This window comes from Saccoglossus kowalevskii, chromosome 9 (genome assembly GCF_978046115.1).
Source record: "Saccoglossus kowalevskii chromosome 9, keSacKowa6.1, whole genome shotgun sequence".
NCBI lineage: Eukaryota > Metazoa > Hemichordata > Enteropneusta > Harrimaniidae > Saccoglossus > Saccoglossus kowalevskii.
Window position 1 is genome coordinate 21,959,729 of NC_140649.1, and position 25,090 is coordinate 21,984,818.

Below are 25,090 nucleotides of genomic sequence, written 5' to 3' on the forward strand. Positions count from 1 at the left end.
GCTCATATTTATAATATAAACGTGGTCTTTCGCTCATATTTATAACGTACTCATGGTCCTTCGCTCATATTTATAATATAAACGTGGTCCTTCGCTCATATTTGTCACGTAATCATGGTCCTTCGCTCATATTTATCACGTAATCACGGTCCTTCGCTCATATTTATAATATAAACGTGGTCCTTCGCTCATATTTATAATATAAACGTGGTCCTTGCCCATATTTATTACGTACTCATGGTCCTTCGCTAATATTTATAATATAAACGTGGTCCTTCGCTCATATTTATAATAAAAACGTGGCCCGTCGCTCATATTTATAATATAAACGTGGTCCTTCGCTCATATTTATCACGTAATCATGGTCCTTCGCTCATATTTATCACGTAATCATGGTCCTTCGCTCATATTTATAATATAAACGTATTCCTTCGCTCATATTTGTAATATAAACGTGGTCCTTCGCTCATATTTATCACGTAATCACTGTTCTTCGCTCATATTTTTAATATAAACGTGGTCCTTCGCTAATATTTATAATATAAACGTGGTCCTTCGCTCATATTTATCATGTAATCACGGTCCTTCGCTCATATTTATAATATAAACGTGGTGCTTCGCTCATATTTATAATATAAACGTGGTCCTTCGCTCATATTTGTCACGTAATCATGGTCCTTCGCTCATATTTATCACGTAATCATGGTCCTTCGCTCATATTTATAATATAAACGTGGTCCTTCGCTCATATTTATAATATAAACGTGGTCCTTCGCTCATATTTGTCACGTAATCACGGTCCTTCGCTCATATTTATAATATAAACGTGGTGCTTCGCTCATATTTATAATATAAACGTGGTCCTTTGCTCATATTTATCACGTAATCACGGTCCTTCGCTCATATTTATGATATAAACGTGGTCCTTCGCTCATATTTATAATATAAACGTGGTCTTTCGCTCATATTTATAATATAAACGTGGTCCTTCGTTCATATTTATAACGTAATCACGGTCCGTCGCTCATATTTATAATATAAACGTGGTCCTTCGCTCATATTTATAATATAAACGTGGTCTTTCGCTCATATTTATCACGTAATCATGGTCCTTCGCTCATATTTATAATATAAACGTGGTCCTTCGCTCATATGTATAATGTAAACGTGGTCCTTCGCTCAGATTTATAACGTAATCATGGTCCTTCGCTCATATTTATAATATAAACGTGGTCCTTCGCTCATATTTGTAATATAAACGTGGTCCTTCGCTCATATTTATCACGTAATCACGGTTCTTCGCTCATATTTATAATATAAACGTGGTCCTTCGCTAATATTTATAATATAAACGTGGTCCTTCGCTCATATTTATCATGTAATCACGGTCCTTCGCTCATATTTATAATATAAACGTGGTGCTTCGCTCATATTTATAATATAAACGTGGTCCTTCGCTCATATTTGTCACGTAATCATGGTCCTTCGCTCATATTTATCACGTAATCATGGTCCTTCGCTCATATTTATAATATAAACGTGGTCCTTCGCTCATATTTATAATATAAACGTGGTCCTTCGCTCATATTTGTCACGTAATCACGGTCCTTTGCTCATATTTATAATATAAACGTGGTGCTTCGCTCATATTTATAATATAAACGTGGTCCTTCGCTCATATTTATCACGTAATCACGGTCATTCGCTCATATTTATAATATAAACGTGGTCCTTCGCTCATATTTATAATATAAACGTGGTCTTTCGCTCATATTTATAATATAAACGTGGTCCTTCGTTCATATTTATAACGTAATCACGGTCCTTCGCTCATATTTATAATATAAACGTGGTCTTTCGCTCATATTTATAACGTACTCATGGTCCTTCGCTCATATTTATAATATAAACGTGGTCCTTCGCTCATATTTGTCACGTAATCATGGTCCTTCGCTCATATTTATCACGTAATCACGGTCCTTCGCTCATATTTATAATATAAACGTGGTCCTTCGCTCATATTTATAATATAAACGTGGTCTTTCGCTCATATTTATCACGTAATCATGGTCCTTCGCTCATATTTATAATATAAACGTGGTCCTTCGCTCATATGTATAATGTAAACGTGGTCCTTCGCTCATATTTATAACGTAATCACGGTCCTTCGCTCATATTTATATTATAAACGTGGTGCTTCGCTCATATTTATAATATAAACGTGGTCCTTCGCTCATATTTGTCACGTAATCATGGTCCTTCGCTCATATTTATCACGTAATCATGGTCCTTCGCTCATATTTATAATATAAACGTGGTCCTTCGCTCATATTTATAATATAAACGTGGTCCTTCGCTCATATTTATCACGTAATCACAGTCCTTCGCTCATATTTATAATATAAACGTGGTCCTTCGCTCATATGTATAATATAAACGTGGTCCTTCGCTCATATTTGTCACGTAATCACGGTCCTTCGCTCATATTTATAATATAAACGTGGTCCTTCGCTCATATTTATCACGTAATCATGGTCCTTCGCTCATATTTATAACGTAATCACGGTCCTTCGCTCATATTTATAATATAAACGTGGTCCTTCGCTCATATTTATAATATAAACGTGGTCTTTCGCTCATATTTATAACGTACTCATGGTCCTTCGCTCATATTTATAATATAAACGTGGTCCTTCGCTCATATTTGTCACGTAATCATGGTCCTTCGCTCATATTTATCACGTAATCACGGTCCTTCGCTCATATTTATAATATAAACGTGGTCCTTCGCTCATATTTATAATATAAACGTGGTCCTTGCCCATATTTATTACGTACTCATGGTCCTTCGCTAATATTTATAATATAAACGTGGTCCTTCGCTCATATTTATAATATAAACGTGGTCCTTCGCTCATATTTATAATATAAACGTGGTCCTTCGCTCATATTTATCACGTAATCACGGTCCTTCGCTCATATTTATAATATAAACGTGGTCCTTCGCTCATATGTATAATATAAACGTGGTCCTTCGCTCATATTTGTCACGTAATCACGGTCCTTCGCTCATATTTATAATATAAACGTGGTCCTTCGCTCATATTTATCACGTAATCATGGTCCTTCGCTCATATTTATAACGTAATCACGGTCCTTCGCTCATATTTATAATATAAACGTGGTCCTTCGCTCATATTTATAATATAAACGTGGTCTTTCGCTCATATTTATAACGTACTCATGGTCCTTCGCTCATATTTATAATATAAACGTGGTCCTTCGCTCATATTTGTCACGTAATCATGGTCCTTCGCTCATATTTATCACGTAATCACGGTCCTTCGCTCATATTTATAATATAAACGTGGTCCTTCGCTCATATTTATAATATAAACGTGGTCCTTGCCCATATTTATTACGTACTCATGGTCCTTCGCTAATATTTATAATATAAACGTGGTCCTTCGCTCATATTTATAATAAAAACGTGGCCCGTCGCTCATATTTATAATATAAACGTGGTCCTTCGCTCATATTTATCACGTAATCATGGTCCTTCGCTCATATTTATCACGTAATCATGGTCCTTCGCTCATATTTATAATATAAACGTGGTCCTTCGCTCATATTTGTAATATAAACGTGGTCCTTCGCTCATATTTGTAATATAAACGTGGTCCTTCGCTAATATTTATAATATAAACGTGGTCCTTCGCTCATATTTATAATATAAACATGGTCCTTCGTTCATATTTATAACGTACTCATTGTCCTTCGCTAATATTTATAATATAAACGTGGTCCTTCGCTCATATTTATAATATAAACGTAGTCCTTCGCTCATATTTATAATACAAATGTGGCCTGTCGCTCATATTTATAATATAAACGTGGTCCTTCGCTCATATTTATCATGTAATCATGGTCCTTCGCTCATTTTTATCACGTAATCACGGTCCTTCGCTCATATTTATAATATAAACGTGGTTCTTCGCTCATATTTATAATATAAACGTGGACTTTCGTTCATATTTATAACGTACTCTTGGTCCTTCGCTCATATTTATAATATAAACGTGATGCTTCGCTCATATTTTTAATATAAACGTGGTCCTTCGCTCATATTTATCACGTAATCACGGTCCTTCGCTCATATTTATCACGTACTCATGGTCCTTCGCTCTTATTTATATTATAAACGTGGTCCTTCGCTCATATTTATAATACAAACGTGGTCCGTCGCTCATATTTATAATATAAATATGGTCCTTCGCTCATATTTATCACGTACTCATGGTCCTTCGCTCTTATTTATAATATAAACGTGGCCCTTCGCTCATATTTGTAATATAAACATGGTCCTTCGTTCATATTTATAACGTACTCATGGTCCTTCGCTAATATTTATCGCGTAATCGCATGGTCCTTCGCTCATATTTATAATATAAACATGGTCCTTCGTTCATATTTATAACTACTACATAATTTGTGAACAAATGCAACGTATAACAACGTTATTTGTATCAGGTTTTATGGTCATTACACCCGTTTAAGTCCTTCGGTCCTTCGGTTAGGTTCTTCGGTCCTTCGCGGTCCTTCGTTTTAGTGAGTACCTAAAATAACTCAGAACAAAACATATGACAGGGAAAGGGCACAAAGTGTTCATGAACACTGCCTATGTTTTATCCATACGTAAATAAGGTAATTACTTAGAAGTGGAACGATAATAAAGCTCACTGTAATTTATATTAATTTATACCAAAAATAGTATATGACTGTTCCAACATCACTAAACTATACCCTGGCCTGAACATATGCAGACATTTTAAAAAACATTTTCTTGTTTAAGGATCTGTCCTCCACACCATCTGCTGTATGATACGTCTCCAATTTCCACTGTATATACAATATTTGAACATTTTAGCGTATATGAATTACCCATGTCGATGGTTTAATATCACTTCAGCCCTTCAGGTTTATATTTCTCGTTTATTTTGCCAGCAATGCTAAAATTGTCGTCGTCGTGTCTGGGCCTTGTTGCGGCTGCAACTATGAGATTATTCATAATACCGACATACGTCATTTGATATTGGCTAGATTACAGGGAATAAAATCCAAGATGGAAAACTTGTGATTGATTTGAAGCTGTGTATTGGATAACTCAGGGGATAGTTTTCGGGTAAGCAATTTGCGTAACAGGTATATAAGGCAGTTAGCAATCATTAAAACAGACGATTATATTTCCTTAATTTTTCAATGTAAAGTTGTATGGTGCTGTTCATAACAAAGATAAAATACGTGGTCACTATACGACTTTTTGCACAACAAAACGTGTAAAACCACCACGACAATTTTAGGGCATTTGTTTACATGGCTAATGGTTTATTACATATATCTATCTATCTATTCTCCAGGTGCCCAGTTAAATACTTTGTTCGAAAAGTAAAGGTCTTTAAGTACTTGAAATACTTCACAGATCATCATTATAGTTATTCCCTATGTGTGTCTTGTCGTCTCATACTGAGTAGATGATTGAAATTCCATCAGCAAATTGTATTTTTCATGCCAAGTCCAAAGTGTCTCACTAATTCCTAATTGCACTCCTGTAAGGACCATGGCTTCCCCCAAATTGTTAGGCTCAGTAGTATTCGTTCGGTATCTGGTTTATGTAATTATAGATTAGGTTATTAGCCCAAAACCAAACCACAACCTGGAATACGAGGGGACTATAGCCGTCTAGTTCTATCCGTCAACCTTTTCGACTTGGATGACCCTACCAGAACTACAAGCCTTCTGGCGGTATAGCACTCAAGGTTACTGAAGCGCACAAACACCCCCATCAACGATAAGGTGATAGTCCCAATGGTTATAACGTATAACCATTACTATATACTTGTTGAGCAGGTTTCTCGTGGAGTACGATCTATGATTCGAATCTATATTTGAAAATGTTATCGCTTGAGCAGGAGCACGGTACACGGAGAATTGCCATTAATAAACATTTTAAGAAAGTATTTCACTTCTTTTTTGTACATCATTTTATTAAAATCATTAAAAAAGTGAGTCACCCAAATGTACAGAGCCACTTTCATGACTACCATGACGAGTATTGACACGATATATGGCGGTTCTGTGGAAGATTCGTACAGTACTTTGAGATTGTTTTAATGTAAACACTCCGATAAACATTTTACCTCTTCCGATATTCCGATTTTCAAAAAAAAAATTACAAAATGCAGCTTTTTGTCATAAAAGGCAGGTGTTGAAGATCATAAAAAATAGAGTGTATTATCTTCAACAATACTCCTATGAACTACCACAAGTTTTAACTTTCATGAAACCTATATTCAGTGTAGCAATATAATAAGGAAAAAAATAAAAAATATAAAAATATCCAAATGAGCATTGTGCTTTTGTTATAATTTCAAAATATGCAATTTAGTGAATATTATTTATTATTTGATGGACATGCACACTGACCAGCTAGGTTTACTATTTCAGAGGGGCTGATCACCATAGTGAATTGCAATTATTATCTATCTTTTTTTGTCAATAGCGAATCTATATTAACAGTGTTAATCGTTCGAGTACTATTAAAACTCCAATAGCTGTTAATATCAATATTATTCTCTTTGATTTTAATTTTTAATTTTTAAATTTTTCTATTCCTGTGTTATTAGCACCAATTTGAAACACCGATCACCAAAAAATAGACACAAAAATTATAGCATGTGAGTTACATTTCGACGTTGTACATTACATCACTTGCAAGTGAAAACAGATGGCCAATGATTTGCTTCTATATCTCTAGAGGGCGCCATTTATTGAAATCCATGGAAAATTTTGTGGAGTGAACCTCGAAGATAACGGTACAAGATGAACATTTCGCAGAGAATCATAACGGTGTGTTCAATCTTCATCCAACACTCACACATTGACCAAAGATCATCTGATAACTGTTATCACGTGGTACCGGTAAGCCAAATTCAATTGTAGTCAGTAAATTTGACAACACTTCCCACTGTATACCATTAATTATCACGATGAGAATTATTCGGACAGTTTTAAATTACAAGATAGATTGCAGCTTTGCATAGCATTGGGTTTTTGTTCACTCTAGAGTAGACGGCGCCGTTTCATTGACACGCCCACAATTTAGATCATTCCATTATCATTCTAGAAGTTATAAAATAGTGCACTTATTTCAAAATAGTATGCCTTATATAAAATACCTTATAATGCAGTGCACTACAGCAGTCTGTTTTAGTCGATCGGACGAGTAGGCTCGCTTAAATAACCGGCAATATGTCTACCATTATTGTCCTCCCCCTAATATCACACGATAATGGAGTGTGCGTAGTCTTTAAAATCCTACGTAGGAATGTCAACAATTTCATTTATGTTTCAAAGGTATATTGACCAGGTAGTACTACTTAGCCATACTGTCGACCTACTTACATGTAATAACACGAATGTAACCCTATATAAGGAAGCGATTCAGCGCTCGTACCCTTTGACTCCACAGTGAAAATACTCGTGTGATTTATTTACAGTAAAGTTGGATGTACGTAGTAGACTTTTATTCTATTCAGGGTGAAGATCAATACATTTTGACGGTTACTAGCCATTAGATAATCATTTGAGAACAAAACAATCCCAGTTTCAGGTACGTTATATGAGTTTGTTTTACATTTGTATGCATATTGTAGTCAACAGGGCAATCTGTACATGGTTATCGTAATTGAAAACTGTTGACGTTAGATTATAGCTTAACCTGACAACACATAAGCTGGTGTGTTAATTATTAACTACTGAAGGACATGGTGTAATTCTTCTAGCTGGTCAACTGTGTAACTTTAGTATTTGGCTTACATATACAACGAATGACGCCAACAAATATCAATGTTTCCCGGAGTTGTTGACAGTCAAGGTTGAGATCTCATAATTCATTTTTTCGATTGATTTTCCCAAAATCAATTTTGATTCTTGATTGGGCTACACATTTCTTGCACATCATCTACATCTCGTTGATTCTCGTGAGACTATGATGTCATATCATTCTCTTAAATTAGGGGCGATTTGTCTTCAAGGACAGCAGAATAAAGGAAATGTTTTCTTTTTTAAATATTTGTGTGCGAAGCTGTGTGACATCATCAAACATAATGGTAGTTTGGGAATTTAATGAGCTAGTTCCGGTCCAACACAAACACCTGTGGACCTGTGACCGTGTGATGTCTTGCAATTTCTACGATTCTCCGCAAAAGATTATACTTGGTTTCATGATGATCCACACACATTGTAATAGTTTATAACCGCACTTATATTCAGTAGTATATGCTACTTTCTTAGAAAACTAATTCATTATTGTTTGTAATTGTTTTATTGAAGTAGTGTTGGCATAATATAACAATGGAAAAAACAACAATGCACAGCCAAAATTGTTGTCACTACAAACTGTTTTTTTTTCATAAACATAATTGTAGTATTGTTATTTAACTCGCATGTTCTTATTGAAATTGTTAATTATCAGAAAAGTGACCCTTTTATTCACTAGCTACCCTATGGCGACTCTAATAAACAATCCCTAATGTGCACCGTTATTATTGTAAATTAATGCTCTTTCGCGCTGTGCCTGGGGTATTTATTTATAGATAGATAATATGTGGTTAATGAAATAAAATATTGATACAAATGTGACAACTTGAATTCAGAGTGTAGAGATTATTTGATGAATGCTCTGAACAAAAATAATAGTAATAAATAACGACAAGTCTTCCCAAGTTTCATCATTGAATACATAACATGAATTGCGTACAAGTTTTAAAATAATGAAATAATATATCAACAATCGATCCGGAAGAAAACTGTTCAAAATTTTAGGCGAGAAGATGCTTGTCAAAATTATGGCCGGATAAAATCTGATCAATAATTACAACAATATATATTGTTTACTGTGTAAACTACAAAAAAAAGTTATGATGAGGATGACATCAAAATACATTTTCGCTCTCGTATACCTACGCCAAATTTGACTGGAAAAAATTCTGCACAAAATTCAGGCTCGAAAAATACAGATCTTTAGGAAAGAATTCTCTCTGTACCCTCAACTTTTAAAACTAAACTTAACTCTTACCTAAGGCTCCAAAATCAAATGTTTATGGACATTGACATAACTATAGTGTTCCCAGGGGGCATATGCAGTTAAATTTGGGAACTCTGGATGGTAGGGGTATGGGTAGAGTTAAGGTTTCGGGTAGAGGTACATAAGAAACCCTGTTCATGATGATTGCAAGGTCAATTAGAACAGGCATTTTTTCCGGGTCTTCTTTACTGTCCCGTGAATGTGACCGTTCAAATATATGTCACCGTTTTTTGCTTTTCTTTTTGCGTTCAATATATCAATTACCATTTTCATTAGAACTTTCAATTTGTGTAAACTATAAATACCAAACCGTGCGCATTTAATTGTTTATAAGATAATATATAAATCTCACTGTTGATTATGGCATGGAAAGTTTATTTTGACTACAGGGTTCAACTGCTGTTTATCAAGTCATGTTCACGGAACTGTATGAATGCATTTAAAATTTTATTTTAGCTACAATGGTGTTAACAATGGATGTAAAATACTCATTATTGCAAATGTGATTATTTTTGTTTGCACAAATTGTGCTCTTAATCCTCTTTCTCCCAAGGGGTATCTCCGTAGGTCTCCCAAAGCGTAATTTTATGTAATCCGTGATATGCCCGAGTGGTTTTGAGGCTCCTGCCCGACATAAAAAATGCGTATTGGGTTACAAGGTCAATTGCTTTTTAATGACCTGTGGTAAACTGATACTGCAGGAACATTACACTTGGTTGGCCCTAACTACTGTAGTGCTCCATCTGGATAGCCTGTACTACCATAAATTACAGCTTGGATAGCTGTGAGTGTTTGACAACTACTTAAATAAACTACTTGGCTGACCGTGAATACCATAGGATGCATGAGGGGTTTTCACCAACTACTAAAATATGCTGTTTGGCTGGCAGTAACTACCATGGGACAACTTTCAGATAACTGATACTACAAATATATCATATTTGCCTGCCCCATGTTCAAGTAGCTTCGCAATGGCTCTGACAGAATGCATATATTTTTGGTTAGGCTCTACATTATGACATCTAATTACCTGCAAAACACAGTACTGCAGGGGCTCTACAAACGTATAATTGTGTATAGTAGTGATATATATCTTGTATTCTGAGGCTTTATCTTCTATGCTGCAATAATAAAAAAAACATGGTAAGCTTACATGTCATGTACATGTCTTCTCAGTCTCCTATCAAGACCCTCCACCCTGGGGCCCAATAATCTGTTCTTCAGACTTTTCTGATTCCTCCTCTTCTTCTTCCCCTTGTTCCAACTCTGCCGCCTCCTCTGCCACCTCTGACTGCTGTACCATCACTCCTGCCATGATCCCATCTTTTTCTGGACTCTTGAAGATCATTTTCACTGGTCTGTGTTGTCTTGGGTCTGTCTGGGCAACCTGTGGCCACATGGTGGTAGGGCAGAAAACAGCCCTTGCATAGGTTGATGCTACACTCCTGACATCTGAACACAGTCGATACAGGGCAACCTTTCCTTGTTTTTCTCCCTAACTGAATGCACCATCTGCAGGATGAGCCACGGGAGCGCTGACTATGTACTAAATGGTGGTTTTTGAATGAGCTGATCACAGGTTCAGAATTTCTGGTATGCTGTTTTCGGGATGAAAAACCACCAACCAGTGCCATGCCAACTTCAATTTGGAAGGCTTTGTGCATTTTCTTTGGATCCACTGATTCTTTGTACAGGATCCAGCTGTTGCATATAGCAGTATCCAGAAGGTAGAAAAAAATATACTTCCACCATTTCTTTGACTGACGCTGGGCTGTATAATAGGACCTGAGTTGGTTTGACTTGTCAACTCCACCCATGTACAGATTGTAGTCATAAATTGCTTCTGGGGAAGGTAAAGAGTATGCTACTTTCCTGCCAGTATCTGGTGAGCGCACAAAACGGGTAACTCTTTGATTCTCGGTTCTATAGCCCTCATAGTATGTTGTCAGTATATTCAGGAGGTTGGAGTCCTTCCATGATATAGCCACCACTGTATCCTTTTGTCTGGATACAAACTGTCCCCTCTCTAAATTTGTTATTGCCTTGTGATTTGAATTTTTCTTGGAGTTGGTACGGAGGGCATTTGGAAATCCCACTCTATCTTGCCTAACGCTGCCAACCACATATATTTCATGATTTTCTAGCAGGTAACTCACCATGTCTACACTGGTATAATAACTGTCAGTGTACAGGACATGATGGCATCCCCTAATGTCAACGATAAGCCTTTCACACAGATCTCTTGTTCTGGACACATCCCTTCTATACTTCTCATGACTACCAGTAATTGACATGATCTCAATCCTGTAGTTGTAGCCTGATTTGCTATCAGCCAAGGCATATATTTTGAATCCCTTAGCATGGGGTTTTCCCTGGATAAAAACTGTAGGTACTCCTCCATAACGACCCTTGTAGCCAACAATAGATTCATCTATGCTAACCTGGCGATGCATGTTGTAACATTCCCGGGAATTGGTGAAGACAGCATCCAGTACTGGCTGTACTTTATACAGAGGCGCTTCTTTTCTCCTTTCTCTGCGTTCTTCATCATTGACTATATTCATTGGGTCAGTTTCTGGGTTGTTACAGTGAAAATACTGCATCAGTTTTTGGTACCTGTTGCGGCTCATAACATTGGCAATGTAGTCATTTCTTATAGCTTGGTAGGTGGACCAGTAGTCTGCTATCTCTGGTTTTGAATCAACACCCATGATGGCAATTATTCCAATCAGTGCACTTATTTCTTCACTGCTAGCTGGAGACCAGAATCTATTCCCTCCATTCTTAGTGATGCACCAGGTTGCATAACTGTTGGTTTCTTTCCATAATCTTTTCACCAGGGATCTTGGAAAGATGGAATAGAAAGCATCAATGGGTTTTGCACCCTCACCCAAATCAATGCTTGGTCCAGGTGTGTTACCAGTGAAGGGCTGTGTATGGCGTTTTTTTAGCATTGTACTCCATCCATCATCATCTATCCTACTACTGTCGTCTTCAGACTCAGAGTAGTGTGCTGGTTCAGTATATACTGTTTTCCAGGTGTTTTCTATAAATTTGGCATTGTGGTTACGTAATCTTAACCGTGCCATCTCTTCATCTTCAGATGAAAAACCACCTATTTCACTCCCTGATGAGGAATCTACTGGAGGTGGTGGGGATGGTGAGGACATGTATGAACCATCATCATCGTCAGAAGTACTGCCATGTACCAGGGCATGGCTTACAATTATCCCCTGCATTTCTGGTAGTGGTTGCTCCCTACTTTCTGATGGTGGTGGGTCTATATTTTCTGGTGGCGGTGGGTCTACACTTTCTGCAGATGTGTCATTGCTTGTATCCATCTTTTCCTCATTTTCAATGTCACTAACAATTGCATCTTTTTCAATATCCCCTTTTTTCTGCTGTTTTTGTCGCACTTTCCCAGACCTGGTTGTTGAAGGCTCTGTAAGGAGAAGCTTTTCTGCATCAGTAAGCTGCAATGAGGACATGCTTCATGCAAGTGGCTCACAGTTGGACCAATTCCTGTAATAACAATGAATGAGAACCCACTGTTACTGACAGGAAACAGGTTTCCATGCATATAAGGGAGGGTGCAGAAGGAAGGGCACTTGGATAGAGAAATCAGCGTGTCCTCCTGCAACTCTCCTGGACACCATAAAATAAACGCCATGCAAAGGAATCACACATAAATGACAGTAGTGCATATCAAAAATATTTGCATTCTAGCAGAGCCAACATGTAGTTATCAATTTTTCATACCGCCCCAGTATGGATATTTTATAGTGTGGATGAACCAAGGCTTTTATATGTGTACTTGCTACCAGCAGAGTTGAACTGGCATGCACTCAGGCCATGCTCAGTGGTATGAAACAGTAGCCTCGTGTATCCATTACGGTATTTTATGTAGTTAGCTTTGACTGATCAGCACTCAGGCTATGCTCAGCGGTATGAAACAGTAGCCTCGTGTATCCATTACGGTATTTTATGTAGTTAGCTTTGACTGATCAGCACTCAGGCTGTGCTCAGCGGTATGAAACAGTAGCCTCATGTATCCATTACGGTATTTTATGTAGTTAGCCTTGACTGATCAGCACTCAGGCTATGCTCAGCGGTATGAAACAGTAGCCTCCTGTATCCATTACGGTATTTTATGGAGTTAGCCTTGACCGATCAGCACTTAGGCTATGCTCTGTGGTATGAAACTGTAGGCTCGTGTATCCATTACAGTATTTTATGTAGTTAGCCTTGGCTGAACTGTACTTACCAGTTCTCAGCATGAGCTGTGTACGGGTTTCTTGCAATTCAATGTAGACAAAATTCAACGGGAGAGCTGACAAAAACACGTCCTGTTTTATCCTCAGGAATGCACCAAATAAACAGGATTAGTGAAAAATATTCCCTTGAGTCACCTCTATATGCTAACATGGTTGGCTGCAGGATATATGATATCCCTGACCCAGGGGTGCTGCCAGACCCCACATGTTCAAGACTGCATATTTCTGCAACTTGGGCAATGAACCAGTGATCACTCAATTACATTTTGCTGCACTGTGGGAGGTAATCTCAAATTAGGTTGGGCAAATCACCGGCTACTAAAAATTACATTATTCTTTGGTTGAAAAGTGGAAATAACATACCCAACCAATCTTTGTGAGATGTATAAGTTTAGAAAGGAGTAAGCACATCCTTTACAAATACTTTATTTATTGTTTGAAACAAATTATGAAGTCACATTTTACTCTTTGATCTAAATTACCTTTGGAATTGTGAGAGCACTTATTTTCGAGGCACAACGTTTTGAGAATGACTGTCATTGAAACTGTGTAGTGAGCTTTTCAGGATATCAAGCCAGTTGGCTGGGATATTGGGCAATTATCTAGCCGTCTGGCGCCTTGTAGAGATAATACGTCACATGGCCGACTGTTGAAATTCCAATTAAATTTACTATAATAGCTGGTTGTTTATATGTTTTTAGAGACAGAGACCTAAGAAAACACTCATATTACAAAATGAAAGATTCGTTAACTTCACTACGTCGTATATTTTTTAAAAATAATAATGTTATTAGTGTTGCAGTAGAAACAAATAGTAATGTTTCTTTACAATACAATGAACATGCTATACCATAACAACCGATTTATCTAGAAGAGTAACGTTTATTTTGGGAGGCTTGAAATGTGTTTTTATTGTTTTATACTTAATACCAATTTTTAGTACTTTGATTTTATGTTTCATGGGATATGGTTGTACATATTCACCCAGTGCATTCAGGACAAGACAACATTTTAATTTTCAATGAACTCATTTATTTTAAAAATAAATTTTAATTTGTAATAAAGCGGATCGTGAATAATATTTTGTTTGCAAAGTATGTTCATTATTCCCTTTGATTCTAATATATATTTATAAAGGCAATCCGGCGACTGAAGTTGAATCAGTTAAAAAGCATTTATACTAAGCCATGCATATTAAAACTAGTACTATTGTTTATTTACAAACTAATATGTCCAAATATAATAAACATACTTAAAACGCATTTTTAACATATTCAAAATGCATTCACTTCATCGCTCCAAGTGTTGAAAACGAGGGCGTTTTTTCGCCGTGTAAAAAACATTTCAAACACCTTTAAAACACATGAAAAATACATTAAAATATGTAATTAAAAACGCATTGTAAATACATTTTAAATGTATTCTTATTTGTTAAGGTTTCTCTTCATAGGTCATGAATTTATATATACATTGAGTCATCATGGTCAGCATATTAACAGTTCGTTGTAACAGCTTTGTTAAGTACTAATACAATGTCACTATAGGGTACACACAATAACTCGCCTGTTATAGTATATGGACGTTCAAAGGGGTTTCAGGTAAATACAACATACGCAGTAAAAGCGATTGCAACTGCGTGTAGATTAATGCTACACTTGTCCTCGTTGCACTAAAGGTGACCTTGTTCGACCTTGGGAAAATGGCTGCCACCGAGGTCACTCGCGGTTCAGCGAGCTTAAACACAAGGAAAAAACAACATCAAACAAATAGTCTTTTGTCACAGTTTTCGCTCTGGTGGTTATTGACAGGTTAATCGTCGGTCAACACAAAGTAATCTTTTAAGATATGTTTATTTTTTGATAGTTTTCACTCGAAAATTTAGGTTGATTATGTATACACATATTTCAGTAAGCCTTGTGTATAATTTAAAATGTTATAGTTTTAGTGCAAGCAAACTTTGAACGCGTTACGAAAGAATTGTTGTTGACAATTAGTTTATTAGCCTGTTCAAACTTCAATAACCTATTAAACACGGATTATGCGATATTTGTATTGTCCCTTATTCAGTGACTTTTTAGTGTTTGTCTTTTACGATTCAGACAAATTGAACATCTATTTTAAACTAAATATGGTTTATTACAGCACTATTGTTCTTTTCCAGAGTCACATTCTTTGTCATGGCAAGACATGGTACTATGTCACAGTTGCTGGTTATTGTGATCGTATGTGTGATATTTGTAGATTCCACCATTGTCAATGTGTTTACCAAAGATTCCCTTGAATTCAATCACATGACTGTACATGGCAGCACCGGTGACGTATACATTGGTTGCGTTGATTACATCTATAGACTGGATAAAGATTTACAACTAATCTATAATATAACAACTAAACTTGATGATGGAACCGATAACTATAATAAGATATTATCAATTAACTACGATGACAATAATTTGGTTACTTGTGGAAGTGACCATGGATATTGTCAGATTAGAAACTTGACTGACTTGTCTGTGCTGGGTACTAGTGACATATATGTTGCTGCACCTACTGTGGAAGACTCTACTGTGGGATTTGTAGCACCCGGTTATGATGATAAACCTATGTTGTATGTTGGGACATTAAAACGTGGACTTAATTATGGAAATGAAAATGTGAGTGGGCGACAACTTCAAGGAAGCATTTTCAGTGTAGTATCTGAAGGCTCTAGACCTGGAACTTGTGTAAATATGGATGATACCATTGTTCAAGATTTTGTAATCTATATAAAAGGTTTCAGCTATGGTAGATTCAGTTACTTTCTTACGGTACAGCGTTTGGGTAGATCTGAAAATTCATACATATCTAGGATTGTACGTGTATGTCAAGAGAGAAATCCCTACTACTACGACTCTTACACAGAAGTAACGTTACAGTGTATTGGATCTGATGGTACGTCATACAATTTGCTACAAGCAGCCCATGTCATGAAACCAGCATCAGATTTAGCTACATCACTATTGTTGGAAGACGGGGAACACGTTCTATTTGCTGTGTTTGCCAGGGGAGAAACACCACAGGATTTAACACTATTACAACAATCTGCAGTGTGTATGTATAAAATGACAGACATTGAACACACCTTCAGTGATGTTATAATTGGCTGTGTTAATCAGGGTGGTGTTGATTATGAATTAGATTATATACGTTGGTCCGTATGTCTCGGCTCTGGAGGCACTGTAGTAAGTATACACTGTAGCATGTATGATTGAGACATACTTATGGTTTACTTGCAATATCTATATATAAGCATGACGTAATCGCTATAAAATCGCTGTAAAGGTGTTCTCGGTTCAAAAATATTAAAGCACAATTACAATTATTGGCGAATGTTGATGCTACAATATTACATGACCTGGTTAATATGATGCTTACTACAATATAATATATATTCTGAAAATCGATTACAAATATGTTACTTGTATAACTTTCTTATATTGAGTAAAATCGCATGTTGTGTTCAATACGTTTTATTAATTTCATTAATCTGTTGGCTGTGTGCATTATTATTTAGGAGGAATGTTCAACAGGTGGTCTGTATAGATTTTTAAATGGAATAGATCCCTTATCCATAAATGCTAGTCTTGAATATCCCAATAGATTGCTCACATCTATTGGTGTAACCACTGTACAAGGACACACTGTTGGATTTATAGGGACACAGGATGGACACATACTTAAGGTAAGAGTTACTATGCAAATAAATCCATGATTGATGTACATAAATAATATCCCAATACACTGCTTACATCTATTGCTGTAACCACTTTACAAGGACACACTGTTGGATTTATAGGAGCACAAAATGGACAATTACTATGCATAATAAATCAATTGCTGGTGTACTGATATACCCCAGCACGCAACACTAATAAATTGTACTATTCCCTTGCACTAATGCATGGCGGGTAATTTAGTAAAGTCATTAGCTTTCCAGGTAGCGGGATCTTACCCGCACAGAATATTGCCATCGACACTATTATAGTAAGTTTACATTCATCCTACCATGGCCCTTAAATGTCATAATGGTTAGTTTATTTGGAGTGCTAAAATTTTGACCGTGAATATTATTTTTCTTGTGTATTATTATTTGTAGGTTCATTTCAGACAAAGTGTATCTGCCGTAGATTATTACACCCAGTACCTGCAATCTTCATCTGTTCTGTCTGATATAGCGTTTGACAATAACTGTCAACATGTCTATGTTCTTACCCAACACAGAGTGAGTATAACACGTTAACAAATTAAAGGAATTCTATCGGTAAAACCAAACTGATTTTATGAATGCTAATAGAACGAAATATTTCAAGCTGTCGAAATATATATTTTTTTAATTATACTAAAAACAAATTCAACTGGGTCAAAATGCGTTTGGTATTTCCATGGAGAATGATCGTCGCCAGTGCTCTCGTTCGCAATATAATGAGTACCCAGCATGTGATTAGTGTACACAATATTTGACTAATAACTTTCTGTGTAACTGTAGCTTTACAAACTCAAGGTACAAGACTGTATTCAGTATACAACATGCAGTGAATGTTTTAGTGCTATGGATCCTTACTGTGGTTGGTGTACACTGGAAAAAAGGTTGACATAAGTTGCATTAATCTTCAATGTTTTATTCACATGAAAATAACAAATTAAACAGATATGTAAATTGAATCACGACGAAAACATTTTATAAACCTGTATGTTTTTGGTTTAGCAGATGTTCCCTTTATAGTGATTGCCCATTTTCACATCAAACATCAAGATGGTTAGAAGTGTTTTCTGATGATATGTGTGTTAATATAACATCAATAAAACCAACCAATAGTATCGCCATTACTGTCCGAAATCAGGTATAAATTAGAACAAAGATTCATCGCTCGATATTAAAAATAATAGTAATGCTGTCGCATTTTACATTGTCGTGTTACAACCATATAACAATACGTGATTCTCAGTTCGTGTAACTATTATTATATTGTTATTCAGATCACTCTCAGTGTTACTGAATTACCTGATGAACGTGATATAACCCCAGCTTATCATTGTATGTTTGGAATAATATTTATTACACCAGCTGTTCAATCTGGAAATGTCTTGACTTGTGATACACCGCCTTTCGACATTCGATCTAATACACCAAGTGGACAAGGTTTTGTATAGCATGTTATATTTATCAACACTTATAATACAATCAGCAGTGCTGTCAACATATTGTAGATATTGCGAATACCTGTACTTGCAATTAAGTGCCATACGACATTTCTTTTGTTGTCAGATTCCGTGGCAGTACAACTTTCTGTAAAAAGTATGGAAACAACTGTAGAGTTTGTACATACTGAATTTTATTTTTTCAATTGCTCTGCCCACAACTCGTAAGTGTGTTAATTGTTTTATCTATACATTCTTGATGTTTATACAAATATTTCATTATACTATGATAGTTGATATAGTTAACAAATAAATATTACAGCCATAGAGTATACGTGACATGATAAACAAAAACTCACATTATATTCGTATCGTGGTCATCGTTATTGTTTACAATTTACTATCTACAGATGTACAGAGTGTGTAAGCAGTAACTGGGCATGTGATTGGTGTATATATGAAAACAAATGTACACATGAAAGTAGTACATGTGCTGAGGATGATAGTTCTACAATTGTTGTAGGAGAAAATGTAAGTTCACAACATAACATAAATGCGCTAACTATTGATAATGATAACTATAAAAGACCATCATAATTAGCACATATAATTCAGTTAATATAAACATTGTACTTTTATACGTACATGGCTATTGCAATTTCATTTCAGAATATATTTGAAAGCAGTGAGAGAAGAGGGCGTCATTACTGTCCTTATGTTGAGCAGCAAGGTGATGAAGTTCTCGTTCACGTTAGTTTGAGAATATCGCTTTTAGTAAACGCAGTCAATATCCCGGATTTGAAGGTAAACTAAATTATATTGTAATGAGTATATGTTCTTTATTTTGACACTATGCATTTTGTTCAGGTTACAACTGTACAAGCTGTACCATGAACATGCTGTTACTGTAAATAATGTACACACATACACGCACACACACACCCACACACACACACACACACACACACACACACACATACACGCACACACACCTGGTAATTAAACGTTTATATTTGGTTGTATTGAGACACGTTCAATCAAATTGTAACTCCAATGTATGGCAAATGTAGCTAGTCTAGCATGAGCATATTACTTTCCTGGAAAGATTATTATTGACGAAACATAAAAATACGACCCTTCAATCTTATTCTAGTATTATATTGAAAGTTATATTTGGAGGATAAGAGGAGGACATTCAGTTAAGCTACTAGATATAATGAATCTTTAATATTTGTAGGGTAATCCAGGTTATGAATGTATTCTAAGCGGAGATGGATTTGAGGATTCTACATCAGCTACTAGATATAATGAATCTATATTGATATGTGATGCTAAAGAAGTGAGTTTACGAATGGTAACTTAGCATTGAGTGGGTGATCCATGTTTTGATATGTATAACTTTCAATGTTTTGTGGTACGTACACCCAGAGTTATGTCATTGTATTAATATTACTGTCAAGCACGGTATAGCAATGATATACAATGTAATACACATTTACGTGAATTGGCTTTTTGGCAGATACTATATGGCTGACCTGTGGTCATGTTGATAACAAATTATCCAAGATCACCATTTTCTTAGTTGTTAATGTTTCTACTCAATCAGATAATACACGAATGTTAATTTAGTTATGGCAAATGTGGTCCAAATGAAAGCCTTATCTCCATATTGGTTGAATTGGCATGTAACTTCCAGTTTTACTCACATTCAATATAGGGACATATGTATTATATGTTTACCTCATATATGTAAGGACGAATAAACATTTGTATGTTATTGAACACAATTTCTACTTTTGTTTATGTAATACTTGTATAATCATTTCATAGGAGTCAGTATTTAATAGTATTTTGTAAACTTCTGCCTCTGTCTTAGTACCATTATAATGCTGATACCAAAGAGTTGAACGTTAGTTTAATTGTACAATGGAATGATAACTATATCATTGATGATATATATGGATACATAGGTGAGTATATTGTGGAGAAACAGGTAACCAACTTCCGTTTAACGCTGAGACTAATTTAAAGCCAGGCAATTCGAAGATTACCAGTGTTTGTGATATGACATGCATGTAATCTGCTTTGTTAAATTTGTGGCGTCACTTTGTCGAGCTAGTGCATAAATCTATAACATGACTATTATGGTTTTGTGTTGTCTGACATTTTACATCTGAGATTTTATTTGCAGTAACATTGTATGATTGTAGTGTCAGTCTTGACTGCAGTGAATGCTTATCTACTGTAACAAGTAGAGAGGAACTACAATGTGGATGGTGTGTTAGTGATAATTCCTGTCAGATTGAACAACATTGTGATCATGATTGGTTGCCACAAGATACAACTCACAACTGTGCTGGTCCTGTTATCTACGAGGTAATATGAAATATTTTAAATTTGAAAAATACAATTGGTGCACTGGTTGATATATCAAGTGAATATTTTTAATATTATTCGAATTATTAAAATTAAATTATTCTCTCAGATCTGGCCGTCTTCTGGTTCATTTGAAGGTGGGACAGACATTGTCGTTAGTGGCAGCAATTTGGGAAAGACGTACTTCCACATTGACAATGTCCACATTGGAGGTCGTGACTGCATACTAGTTGAAGAAAGATACACTGTATCTAGAAGGTAATAAGTCCAGCCAAGCTATTATAACGTACCATCGCAAAACAACGCAAACGGGAATGAACTAAACAAATTTGATAAATTATTAGGTGCAACACAATTGTTGACAATGACAATATAATTTTATTTTATTTCACTCTAATCACAGTATCGAATGCACAACCGACTCTGCAGATGTTGATATGTCTGGCGAGATCAGTGTCACAGTTATTGGTAATGATGGAACAACACAAACTGGAATATCTGGAAGTTCAATACAGTTCACATGGAGGGTAATATTTAAGCTATGTTGACTAGGGATCAGTTGAGGCACAGGGGAGTCGCCCCTCCAAAACCAAGCTGAAACCCTTTGTGTCAGCAAATTTTGTTCCTCAAAATGCAGGATATAGCGTTTCAGAGGGCCTAGAGTTCAAAATCTGTCCCGGACTCCCCAAGTAAGATCTCGCCCTCATGCAAAATTTCGTGCCGCCGCCTCTGAGGTGTATTGTGTCTTTTCAATTACTAATTTCGTGCACGTAAATTTATTTAACATTTCTTCAGAAACAAATTCCAGATGACTTTATTCCCAAGATTGGTCCAAAAGCTGGAGGTACTAGAATAGTGATAACAGGAAAATATATGAATGCTGGAAGGAATATAACAGCATTTATCGATGGAGCGCTGTGTACAGTTAAAAGGTGATAACTCATTGTACCAATGCTGTAATATTTTATAGTGTCAGTATTTATTCACATGTTTCGACATATATAAATCAACAAATAAATAGTGCATATATAATGCATTTATTAAAATCAGGTTTTTTTTCTATTTTGTATTTGTCCATAGTGATTTAGTGAATAGTACAAGTATTGTATGCATATCCCCACCGCATCAACAACCATATAGTGCAACGATTACAGTGTATTTCGATGGCGCTGCACGGCCAATTAATGAAATAACATATGAGTACACAGAAAATCCTACAGTATTCAGTATTTCAAAAGAGGGAAGTATGTTCAGGTATGGGTAACTACCAAATATACAGACAAAATCTACAAGCATTGGTTTGATTATTCGGTTGCAGATCTCATTGCCTAATTGTGCGAGTTAATGAACCATGATTAATTGATGGATTGATTGATTGAATTGTTTATTGATTTTTTTTACTTTACCTTCCAGTGGTGGTCGACAAGTTAGTGTTTATGGAACTAATTTTGGTTCAATTCAGGAGCCCAAACTGATAATTTATATATATCAAGAAACCTATACCTCAGTGAGTTATTTCTTATAATCCTCTTAAAAATGGAACGCCATTTTATTATCCATTTACTGAATTATAATACTAGTAAAATAAAATATATAAAATTAAAAACGCCATACAATACATCAGATTGTAATCAGATTGCCTTCACTTTGTCCTTGTTTCAAACCATCAGAGGCATCTGAGTCAGGTGCCATATAACACAAATATATGAAAATATATTAAATTCATATTACCACACTGTGACATAAAGGTGAGAGCAAATCTACACCATTGGTAACAGATAATATTAAGTGTGATTAATTTATATTACAGGATCCATGTGAAGTATTGTCCGATACCAGTATGATATGCATAACTCCATATGTACCATATCCACCACCAACACAACCCAATCACACGAGATCAGATGAGTTATCACAATCTAAAAGATCGACATGCGGTGGGACCTGTGTAGATGTTACAATAGGATTTATAATGGACGATGTACACGAGCTACGCAGTCTTCCCCAGTTATATTTCAACATCTACATGAACCCAGTTTATTTTAGATTTGATAATGAAGCACATATCAGCCACTTTGAAAGAGAGCAACTCTATATCAAGGTAAATTGTTTCTACATTTAGAAGCAATAAGAATATGAATGGCATGTATAGAAAATGTTTAAATAACAAACCGTGCAATCTCCCAAAATGACGCAATTTGTCCCTCGAAACTATCTAGTATTGGTTCGTATATGGTTGTATACCAGAACATCGTGTATCACTTTATATTTACTACCAACGCTGACACAGTCTAACGTATTTTGTGAGTTAGCACAATTCCAAATTGTCGCATGTGTAGAGTTTGATTTATAATGGTTTGTGTTTAAGTGGTCTGACGTCTACCAAAGTACACATTTAAGAGAGAGGAAAATCTAATAGTGCTATAACATATGTTATAGGCAACAGTGAATATTTACAACATTTACCCACATTATAATGTCGAATTATTGGCCGTATATTAACACTTTCTATGCTATATATTATGTCCGCCTGATTGCATGTCTGATTGCATGGTGGCTTCGATATTTGTATTCAGGGAGAGAACCTCAATCTTGCCAGTACGAGGGATGAAGTGACCGTATACATTGGAACTGAGATATGTAATGTAACAGGTATTGATAATACTATATTATACTGTATACCTCCTGAATCGCAACCCAGAGGAGTGGATATTAATGGCACCGCAACTATTAACAATTTACCTAAAGTGATGGTAAGATATCTTCTATATTCTATATTCCAATTCACCAAATCAACTATCGTGATAATGTTAATGTGGTAATGTGTAGTAAACTCGTCATCAATACGTTCAATTGCATTACTTTTTTTTCTCCAGGTTGTTGTTGGAAACCTTGACTTCTTCATTGGATATTTGTCTTACATGGACCAGACGTCGGGTCCTAATATCATTCTTATTGTAGTCAGTTTATCTGTTGTGGCATTTTTATTATTGATTGTAATCGTAGTAGTTATTGTCATATATCAGCGTAAACATATTGATAGTGAGAGGCAGATCAATGACTTACGAAGAAATGTTCTGAACATGGACATTAAACTCAGTGATATTAAGGACGAAAACACGACAGATCTACGTGGTTCAACTGCTGAGGAGGAACTACAAACACCTGTTTCTGAAATACCAAGTGAAGGAGTTGCTAATATGTGTACAACGAGTGACTATCAAACATTACAACCCCAAGTTACCAGTGATTATCAAGCATTGGAAACAATGCTTATTTCGCGTGAATATGAATCATTGCAGCCATGTGATGTTAGTCAGTATCAATCACTAAACAAACCTGCAGTTACCAAGCAACAGGAGACAAGTAAATATGAAGAGATTGATCGTTCTACTCCAGACACCAAACCAATGGAATCGAAGTAATAGTATTGTATGTTAATAAATAATAAGTAAATGTACATGTGTGTTTTCACTGTGGCAATACATAAAGTACACATAAACTGAGACAACATATTATTTACCGAATGACTATATATTTTGATTAAAATTTGTTGAAATGAAAATGATGTTATCGTCATCATTGTGAATTGACAAAAAATGTTAATTCCTCATTATGTAAATTCATCATTATGTATCTGAATCATTTGCATTCAAACCAGTGTTTATATATTTCATATTTCTATAATTGAAAAAAACAAAACAGTTTTATCATTGTTAACCACTGTCAGAAGTAATAAATCATATATGTATTTTGAAATATAAAACTAACCACGCTTCAACAACTCGCCGACGAAGATATGCTTTTTTCAGGTATGATGAAATTAACGTTTTTTAATGTATTATACATTTATCATTTGTAGATTATGTGATATTGTAATATCTTTACATTACGCCACATTACATACTACTCTGCAGTGTCTGATGTACAAATAGTCTCTGTAAACATTTCTCTGTACGAATAAATATAAATGAAGTTCATGCATCAATTCGATTTTCTGTTTCTCAATTGACTACTCAATTGACATAATGTCATAGATTAAGAATTTTCAATTTTAGATTCTATATCACATTTCAGTTTGTGAATCTAAAATTAAAAAAACAGATCATTATCATCG

General features: G+C 35.5%; 1 protein-coding gene across 2 annotated transcripts; it reads left to right on the plus strand.

Moving 5' to 3' along the window:
* Positions 1-7,462: 7,462 nt before the first annotated feature.
* LOC146738977 (plexin-B-like) lies at positions 7,463-24,961 on the plus strand. Of its 2 annotated transcripts, XM_085503302.1 has the most exons (21): positions 7,463-7,669; positions 15,581-16,640; positions 16,973-17,140; positions 17,555-17,680; positions 17,945-18,045; positions 18,167-18,299; positions 18,436-18,598; positions 18,725-18,821; positions 19,008-19,128; positions 19,267-19,401; positions 19,835-19,936; positions 20,474-20,567; positions 20,789-20,973; positions 21,083-21,231; positions 21,377-21,500; positions 21,769-21,905; positions 22,054-22,227; positions 22,387-22,480; positions 22,784-23,074; positions 23,550-23,726; positions 23,850-24,961. In XM_085503302.1, exons 2-21 carry the CDS (start codon positions 15,597-15,599, stop codon positions 24,396-24,398), a joined length of 4,164 nt encoding a protein of 1,387 aa, XP_085359428.1. In that variant the 5' UTR covers positions 7,463-7,669; positions 15,581-15,596; the 3' UTR covers positions 24,399-24,961. The 2 variants fall into 2 exon arrangements, with proteins under 2 accessions (XP_085359428.1, XP_085359429.1); XM_085503303.1 differs by lacking the exon at positions 19,835-19,936.
* The last annotated feature ends 129 nt before the right edge of the window (positions 24,962-25,090 follow it).

Coding starts and splice junctions, on each gene's coding strand:
- LOC146738977 (XM_085503302.1), top strand. CDS start 15,597: ATGGCAAGACATGGTACTATGTCACAGTTGCTGGTTATTGTGATCGTA. Junction 18,046..18,166: donor TGGTGTACACTGGAAAAAAG/GTTGACATAAGT, acceptor TTGGTTTAGCAG/ATGTTCCCTTTATAGTGATT. Junction 20,974..21,082: donor CTGGTCCTGTTATCTACGAG/GTAATATGAAAT, acceptor TTATTCTCTCAG/ATCTGGCCGTCTTCTGGTTC.